At 36.7% G+C, this 9,579-nt stretch overlaps 1 protein-coding gene across 1 annotated transcript in view; it reads right to left on the bottom strand.

Annotated features, from left to right (window-relative positions):
* Positions 1–493: 493 nt before the first annotated feature.
* The window catches only part of LOC102887923 (ovalbumin), a 9,695-nt gene continuing 609 nt past the window's right edge, over positions 494–9,579 (bottom strand). Inside the window, exons 2-5 of the mRNA XM_015590779.1 lie at positions 5,676–5,793; positions 3,548–3,690; positions 1,665–1,820; positions 494–889 (exon numbers count right to left, since the gene is read on the bottom strand). Of these exons, the coding sequence (XP_015446265.1) occupies positions 494–889; positions 1,665–1,820; positions 3,548–3,690; positions 5,676–5,793 (813 nt within the window). The remainder of the gene's footprint in view (positions 890–1,664; positions 1,821–3,547; positions 3,691–5,675; positions 5,794–9,579) is intronic.

Below are 9,579 nucleotides of genomic sequence, written 5' to 3'. Positions count from 1 at the left end.
TGCTGCTCTGGGTTTTGGTGAGAATTAAATTAGGTCATCCACATGAGTGCCCGGTATACCCACACACCCAGCGGCGATCAGCTCCTCTTACTGATACCTGTGGTTCAGCTGCTGGTGAGGTGAACAAGCTTTTGTGAAGTAACTGGTAACATAATCACACTGCATGGTATTGTTTCCTTGGAAAATGCATTCTGAGGTTTAGCAACCTATAAATGAGGTTCTGAGCAAGTTGAAGACAGCCTGAAGGAGAAGCGATGTTCATCATAATTTTTTAATAAGTACAGTTAGTGGCATGCTGTAACTCGTTTGACCAATGTAAACTGCACCGGGGAGAGACGGAAAGTATATTCTACGTGAGATAGTTGGGAAAAAAATTCCTAAGAAGCACAGTTCCTCTCTTTCAGCTGTACCTACACTCTTTTCCACAAGCTCATAAAATCCAGCTGATTTGAAGAATCAGAAAGTTGTTCTGAATCTATGTTCATTCCCTTCCTTAAAGGTTGGAAATCCTGCCATAGAAAAGAATAGTCCAGGTTTCCTTGTGTAAGATAAAGAAGAGGAAAGGACGATCCACCTTGAAGATCTCTGGATTTTCCACCGTGCTTGTTTGGGTGGTGGGGGTTATCTCCGAATGACCCTCAGTGACCTCCAGCATGGCTTTATGGATGATCGTAGAGACCGCGAGGCCCCCTCCTGCAGTTAGGCCAGACAAGTTAGCTCTTGAGTGGTCGAAGACATCGATCAGTCCCAAAGCCGTCAAAATGGAAGTCAGATCTTCATGACGCTCGTCGACCCTGAGCCGGGGCAGGTAGAGCACCACACCTGTGTCTTTCATGCTGGCTGAGTTTAGCCAGTGTTTTAGTTTCTCATAAGTGATTTCTCTGGTCACCTGTGGGAAAGAATGCAAGAAACAAAATAGACATTTAGAAAACAAAATTATACCAAAATGTGAAACATCCTAAGGGCTGGGTGTAAAGTTATGAAAAGGTACAGCTACTTCTCACTGTCATTTTGGAAAGCAGAGTCTATCAGAGTAAGTGGGGAAAACTGGATCATGTGCACGAATTACAGGCAGAGCACATAGCCCTGGAAGTTATGCCTTGGCACACCGTCCAAAAGTCACCTGGAAAAAATATAAATCCTCATGGAGAATTTCTACTTTTCTTCCTCTTATGATCCCTCTATAAATTGCTCAGCTTATGTATTATAATTGTACACTTTCTATAAGTGCCAGCTCTTTTCTATCAGCCACCTTAAAAGACATCCTTGGAACCCGAGGTCCTCCAATTCTGACAACAAAAATTATAATTCTAGATTGACCAATAAATATAAGGCTCTACCTCAACTCAAAGCAAAATTCTCATTGGTCAAGTATCCATAGAAACTGAATTATATCAAAGTAAGAAACATATCAAACAATGACAAACCATATGATCAAAAGAGATATAGGACTGTGCCTTGAAAGCTGAAACCTTTTATGAGTACAAGCCGCATGTCCTAGAATGGGTGTTTACTTTATTTTGGGGGTTCTGCTTGTTTTTTTAAGTGGTCACCATACTGCGTTAAGTAGAGCGTAAGCAGTTATTTACATGCCCCCTCTTTCTGCATGTGTGATCCTCAAGCCCAGAGCCTTATCTTGTGGCTGCAAAGGCTCAGTGGTTTACCTGCCCCAGGCCGATGTCCTCACTTGGTAGGAGGATGACCATGCTCAGGCAGTCCTCAGCATCCGGCAGCTCAAGGAGCTGGACCCGAGGCTCCACTACGGAGCCCAGTTTCAAGTATCCTTCCAGCCTCATCATCTGCACCGCTTTGCTCTGGGACTGTCAGCATAAAAACAGTGAAACAACAAAGCTAATTTCTCCTTACTTTTCCATTTAAGACACAGGAAATTGACGTTTATAGTCAGTCTTCCTCCAAAATTGCCTATAATAAGTGATCAAAACAAAAGCCGCTCATCTTTCCCCAGAATTATCTATAATTGATCGTTATTGCCATGATTTTAGGTGGGGAAAGCCTGAACAAAGAAGCTATTGAAGTACAAAGGATATACTGTTTTTATTCAGCTGTCCTTTTTGGATGCCCAGAAGCAGTTAATTCACTTCAAAGAGCTGAGAAATATGCACCGCAAGATCGTATCACGAAAACCATTTTTAAGTCAAATAAGTCCTTTCGAGAATATAATTTAGAAATCGTTCTAGCTCTAGTAAAATCTGAGTTGAGTTGCAGATGACAAAATAATCATAAATTAGCTAAGAATGTAACAAAGTTCTAAATTAGTTCTATATAACAAGGCTACTTTAAGGAAATTTAGTTATGACTATAATCATATTTTATGTTTTTCTCTTTGAAATGCTAGTTAACTGGTTAAAGATATGTGCATTGTGTATGTCAACCAAATGGACCAGATTTTACTATGAAATTAAAGATTCTATTTTCTTACTGTTTCCTCTAGCAAGTTGTTTGTTTGGGGTATGCTTACCCCCTTCAAGCATCTCTGTGAATCCTGCTAAAATCTTTTACTCCATTTTCTTTATACTATGGTCTCTCAATTGGGCTGATCCTTGAATGGACCTAGAGGAACTATTTAAAAATGCATATATTCAAGCATTGCTTGCAAATCAGAAGCTTGAGAAATGTGGCCTGGAATCTTAATTAAAAAAAAAAAAACATAAAAACTAAATAATTTCACTATTTATTTTTTCTTAGTCATTCACTATTTCTTTGTCATGAAAAACATTTATTCAAAAGTATAAAACCTCTTTATTTTTACGGTTGACTATAGCAAATTTTAAATTGACCAATAATTTCAAGCATTTTTTGGTAAAACATCTGATGGAGTAAATATATATGATAGCTTAGGGACTTAGTTATAAAATACAGATCCATTCTTTCATATTAAATAACATGCTTGTTTAGGTTGCAGCCTGATATTTAGCACACTTTGGGGACACCAAGAAAAGAAGCTGAGTAGAAACCACTGTCAATGTACCTTAAACCTTTACTATGACTTGTTCACCATGGCTGCTTAGCCTCTTAAGGTGACACCCATTTTACATAAGACCTGCCTGCTTTTCTAATGAATATTTTTTTTGTCAATTGCGGTTGACATCCAATATTACATTAGTTTCGGGCCCTGCCTCTTAATTCCAGGAGTATCTATTCTCCATCACCTGACTTCATTTCCAGTGTGCAGTAAGTGAGTTGCCTAATAATGGTTTAAGCTTAGCCCAAAGCCCAAACCTACTGTAAACCCTTTCAAAGTCTATACTTTACATCAGTTTTTATTTTTACAACTATAGTGCTAAAAATAGCATGTCTACTTTCAAAATAGGATGAAAATACTATGGAGAATTTAAAAGAAAGGTTCAGTTATTTTTTTTTTTTTAATGTCTTGTAAATCTAAACCTGCACTTTATTGAGTAGGTAGCTAGACTAGGCACTTAGAAATTAATCTACCTGCCTAAGGCCAGAAATAAATTAATATATTTTAAGGGCAAAAATCTTGAGGTTACCTTTAACAGGAAAACAAATTAAATCATGAGACTACCTCGTCCGACCTGAAAGGCATTGTTCTGGTTTGGTCTTTCTGAAACGCATACTTCCAGGTCCCTCGGAAGGAGATTGCGCTCACCAGCACCAACTGGTCGGAAGCCACAAGGCTGTTGTGGGGCAAGAGGCCCTTGATTTCACCTTTGGGAAGAGAAACACAGGAAGATCACACCTGATCACCCATGGAATGTGAATTGTTTTCACTGGTTTTGCTTTGATTTCTGACCCATCTTTATCCAACATAAGTAATCGCCACTCAGTATCTTCAAATGCACAAAAAAGATTTTTCAACAATAGGAAAAGCAATCATAATCATCTAATAAAAGAAGGACGTGGGTTGCAGAACACAAAGTGAGTGCATAGCCTTTCTGCCTACTTTACAGCCACATGCAAAACTGTCGATGTTTGCTTGTCCTACTCTATCAATAAATGCTATGCTGTCAGTGTGTCTTTGTTTCTCCACTTTTGATTAAATTGTTACACTAATAATAATTAAGATCCCAGATCAAACAAAAATGGAAAGGATAATCAAAATCTTCTGAGAAAATTTTACATATTTTCTCACACTTGTATTTACATGTATAATCTTAGAGTGAGCACAGGACATTTGTCAATAATCTGGATTATCCAGTTAGGAGATGGTTTATAAATACTAACACATTAACCATTAAGGTTTGAGTTTCCCGTTTCATTTCTCCTGGTACCATTCGGTGCTGAAAACAATGAATATCTGAGTCGGTGGTTTTGCAAATCGTCATCGTTACCCGGTTTTGATTTTCTACTAAAATCAAGCAAAAAACATAATTTAAAAAGTTGAAGAAGAAAAATTTTCGCTTTTTGTTCCTCCTCACTTCTCAAGAGTAAAATTAATAAGAATATGTCATGGGTTTTCATTTTATAAAATGAAAAAAGCTTTCGATCTTCAATAATTGGTGCCAATTACCTATATGTATAAAGAACTCCCACCCTTATTTCACATGCTACATAAAATTCAATTTGAGATGGATCATAAACTGAAATGTAAACACTAAAACAAAAACTCTACTAAATATACTAAAAGAAAAAGAAAAAAATACCTTTGTGACCTTAGGATAAGCTAAACTTTCTTAGAGAATAAACAGAAGGCACAAACTATAAAAGAAAAATACTGATAAATTGGACTTTATTAAAATTTAAAACTTCTGCTCATCAAAAACACAGTTAAGAAAATAAATACACAAGACATTGATTAAGAGAAAATATTAGCAGCATATGTATCGGACAAAATATTTGTATCCGAAATATGTAAATTCCTGTAGCTGAATAATAAAAAGGAAACAACCCAATTAAAAATGGGCAAATGAATAGATACCAAAATAAAGATATATTGAGGGCCAATGGACACATCAAAGAAGATGCTTTATGTCATTAGTCATAAGAGAAATAGGAATTAAGACTACAATGAGATACCGCTACACACATACTAAAAGGGTTAAATGAAAAATATTTACAATACCAAAAACTGGAGAGGATTCGAGTGACTGGAACTTTCATCTTGCTGGTGAAGATGGAAAATGGTACAACCACTTTGGAAAACTATTTGGCAGTTTTTTAGAAAGGTAAACATCCACTTAGTCTAAGCCTTAGCAATTCTACTAAGTATTTATCTAAGAAAAATGGGAAAATATGTACACAAGAAGCCTTTTACAAAAATTTTCGTAGCAACATTATTCATAATAGCCCCAAACTAGAAATAACCCAGATGTCCATCCACTGGAGAACAAAGTGTTATATATCCTTACAGTGGAATACTACTCAGCAATTAAGAGGTGTGAACTACTGCTATACCCCCAAACATAAATGGATCTCAAAAGTAATATGCCAAGTGAAAAAAGCAAGAAACACAAAAAGAGTATACTGTATTATTCCATTTATTTGGAATTTTAAAATAGGCAAAACTAAGCTCTGATGATACAATGAGTTCGATGGTTGGTGGGGGATGGGCAGGGAGGAAATATTTCATGTCTCGATATACATTTGTCATAACTGTCCGAGTATACTTATTAAGATCTGAGCATTACACTGAATGTAAATTATGTCTGAAAGAAGAAGAAGATGGAGAGAAATAAAAGCCTTAGGTCTCTTACCGTTGGTCTTATTTTCAATCCATGAGTTAATCCGCATTCTGGCTTCTTCTAAATTATTTTTGAAATCCAAATTTTCAGGTTTCAGTTTATATAATTGTTCGATACAGTCTAAATATTTCTATAAAATGAATATAGGAAAAGACTATATATAGCAAATAAATTGTGATTTTAATACATTTAGAGCATAAATGGCAGGAATTATATAAGTAGAGGCAGAAATATAGTAAATATCATTATGCAAGACAAGGCCCAATTAATAAAAATATACACATTTGTCATTGAATAAATTACTAGGGGATGTTTTTAATGACAAGAACGTTTCTCTCTTTTCAGTCTCTGAAATTGAACCTTATACCCATAATTGCATAATTAGGATAATTAGACTTAGAATAATTAGTATCCTCAGCCTGGAATTCCAATATATCAATTCCTCTTTTACTACCAATATTGAATTTTTTTTCAGTGTTGCTGCTATTGTTTTTAATCATACACTATGTAAAATTTATGCATTTTACACTTCAACTGGGCTCATCTGAAACATGATTAAATGCATTACACAAAAATTGGCATCTGAAAATTAGAATCCTAAATCCTATATTTTTCTACAAAACAAGATGCATAAAGTACATTGTATATACTGTATATAGCAATATCTATCTAAATGTATCTTTTCTATTTTCCTACAGGTTTGATAATATAAACAATGCTAGAATATATTAATTAGAGCCAGGAAGGAAAGGCTTCTCCCTTACTTATGGAATCTTGTTTTATTTTAACTCACCGGGAGGAATGGATGAGCTGCTTCTGCAAATATTCCACTCGCCATGTGGACTTGACTGTGGCCAAACCGGTTGATTTCAGAGAGGAATGCTTGAATGTGTGAATGGACCCCTGTATCGTGTTCACACTAAGATAAAGTTAGAAAATATAGACTTGAAAATGGGGGCCATGGTATCACCTACTTAAGTATCAACTGAGATTAAAAAGAGGCTCTCAGGTTGTCATTAGCATGTGCTATTTCAGAAAAAATAGAATCAAAGACTACTCATTCCACCATTTAGATTTATCGAAACTTTTGCCTTTCACTAAATTGTGTCACTGGAAAATCTGATCATCCATGGAGAGCAGGTGCCATAACACTATGTCATCATCCCCTCACAAGTGTGAGGGGTGACCTGGTGTGGTCCATGCTCTCGTCAGAGCTTGCCCTGTCTCCTCCTCCAGATGGCCCAGAATACACAATCAATACTGACATATTAATTTTAGTCCAGTTGGCATCAGGAAAAAATGTGTTGCTATATTTTGTAATAAATAAGAATTGGGGGCAATAAAGTTTGGTCTTAGTAACTCCAACATAGATAGTTTTGAAGGTCACATCTAGAAGCTACAGGCTGCCTTGGACAATGAAAATCTAGATTATACATTTTCCCTAAAAATGACCAAAAAGGAAAGGTATTTAACAAAGCAACTCATAAAGATAAGCCATCTTTAGTTACATTTTCAAAGAAAAATGATGGACGTATATTTCTTGAGCATTCACTAGGGTCCAGGCATTGCTGGAAGCACTTCACTGTCGGGGTAGCTTTTGGGGTCCCGTTAAGAAGCCACTTTGAGAACACTCTCTTTTCGGCGCTTATTGCTCAAGAGAAGGCATAGCCCTTTATCTTAAAAGACTAATTGTTTCCACCTGAACTTCCTGACAGTTTCCATTTGTCACCTCTTCTCAGTTTCCATTTTGTTTCCAAACTCAACATAATTAATTATTTTCAAACAGCATATACAGGAGTTTGACTGTATGTATTCTAGCCTCGTAGGACATCTCAAAGAAATCTGTCTTAAAACTTTAGTCCTCATGGACTAACAATAGACTGTCATAAGGAAAAGTAAAAAAGATCGTAAGAACTATATGTACATACTTTTGTGTTTGAAGAATTTGCAGTTCTCGTTAATTCATTCAAGTGGAGCACCTATGATGGGAAGCAAAGAACTACTTTAAAAGGCTATGTAAACGCTGCTCCCAAGGACCAGGTGGTGACACAGCAAATCACTTTTCTTAAGCGCTTACATTTTTATGAACTTGCCATTATTCACTCCACCTTTCATGGTTTTTCTCATTAAAAAAAAAAAAGAGAGACATTATTTCAAGAGAGAAGGTAAATTTGAAAATCAAAATCTTCCATGTGTTCTTAGGCAGAACTCTGAGTATTACAGAGGGGTAGAGATGAGGTGCAGGCATATATAGTACTGTGACAGAAGGCAAGATAAAGATTTAAAAAAGTGTTTTAAAATCAATTCAGGCTTACTCATCTGTTGTCACTAAATTTGGTTCATCCCTGCATTCCCAGTTGTGAAGCACAGTAAGAACCCCATAAATATTTGTTGAATGAAGAATGAATGATTATGTGGATAAACGAATGGATCTTAATATCATTTGCAGGCAATTAGTATCATTGGTTACTCACCGAGCATACAAACATAAAGCTTGAATTCATATAACAAGTAATTACTTTCAAAATTGTTTTCAAAAATGTTATCTGATTTGACGCTCAAGTGTCTTTGCGATTCCAAGCACTTATATCATTATCTCCATGAAGATTTAATGTTTTCTATTGTCCTATTGACTTAATTGAGGCACAGTCATAGTTTCATAAGATTTTCATCAGAGAACGGCTGAAATAAAACACTGACATTCTTTAAATATTTAAAGAGTGAGTACATTTAACATGTTTTATGTGATTCCCTATAGTAGAAATGGGATAAAGAGGCAGTAGACACTGGGAAGGTATTACAATGCTCTTAAAATATCTATATAAGAGGACTTAATTTTTGTGTATGAGCCTTTTAAAAACAGAAAAATGATAAAAGAGCAGCAGTTATGGAGAGAGAGACTTTACCTCAAGACGAGGAAGACTTTCTAAATTGTAGAACTGTCTGAATCTTTGTTAATTAGCTACTTCACACCATTAAGTTCTGCTTTATTAGAGGACTTCAAACAACCTGGACAACTTCTTGCCTGCTGGGTTTCAGTGAAGATTAAAGCACAGAGGGGAGAGTGGGGATTTTGACTCCTTTCGGTTCCGAGATTGCCTGAGAGTCATCTATGTCATAGGACATGCTCCATAATCCAGGGATTCCGCATGAACCGTGCCCCCTGTTGTTGTATTTTCGGTCGTCATCATCATCATCACCATCAAAAGAAAGCACAATTATTGAACCTGGAATTCTGAGACTTTGGCTCAGTCTTTGAATGTTACAGGAGAGAATCATTAAGAGGATCAAAATATGAGATTTCTTCCCCCCTCCCCCCCCACCTCATGGGAGCAGTGAGGGCAAACTGAGTTCTTTGGCTCTCTTCCAACTCAGGCTGCTTGGCTGTCAGAAGACACAAGGAATTATTTCCACCCCAGACTCGCTCTGCCTGACCCGTGCCCTCAGCACAGCGGGCCATGTGGCTCTCTGATTGCAAAACCAGATACAAGCACAAGCTCAAACGAAGCCACCAGCCAGCAGGCCTCTCTTACTTTGAAGGAAGCAAGAGAGGGAGGCGTGACTGCACACGCTCATCCCAAGATGGCTTGTAAAGATTCCCACGGCACCCTTATTCTTCACTATCTTTCTCTCTTCACAAACACGTATTTATTGAGCACCTATTATGGGCAAGACACTTGGGACCTCGTTTCCCAATGCGTAGAAATAGAATAAAATTGAACATAAGACCCTTCGCATTTAATTGTTCTTGAGTTTAAATACGTTATTAAATTCAGAGTTTGACTCCAGATTTTCAAGTTCATTTCCAGTTTAAATCCTGACTGGGCAAAAGCTTTGTTCCACTGGTTAATTATTCCCTCCAGAATATGCAGAGTACTGGCTAAGGCCTATTGAAAGATGCCTACTGAAATATTTC

This window comes from Pteropus alecto, unplaced genomic scaffold (assembly GCF_000325575.1).
Source record: "Pteropus alecto unplaced genomic scaffold, ASM32557v1 scaffold14, whole genome shotgun sequence".
Classification (NCBI taxonomy): domain Eukaryota; kingdom Metazoa; phylum Chordata; class Mammalia; order Chiroptera; family Pteropodidae; genus Pteropus; species Pteropus alecto.
This window is presented reverse-complemented; position numbering and strand designations above follow the sequence as displayed.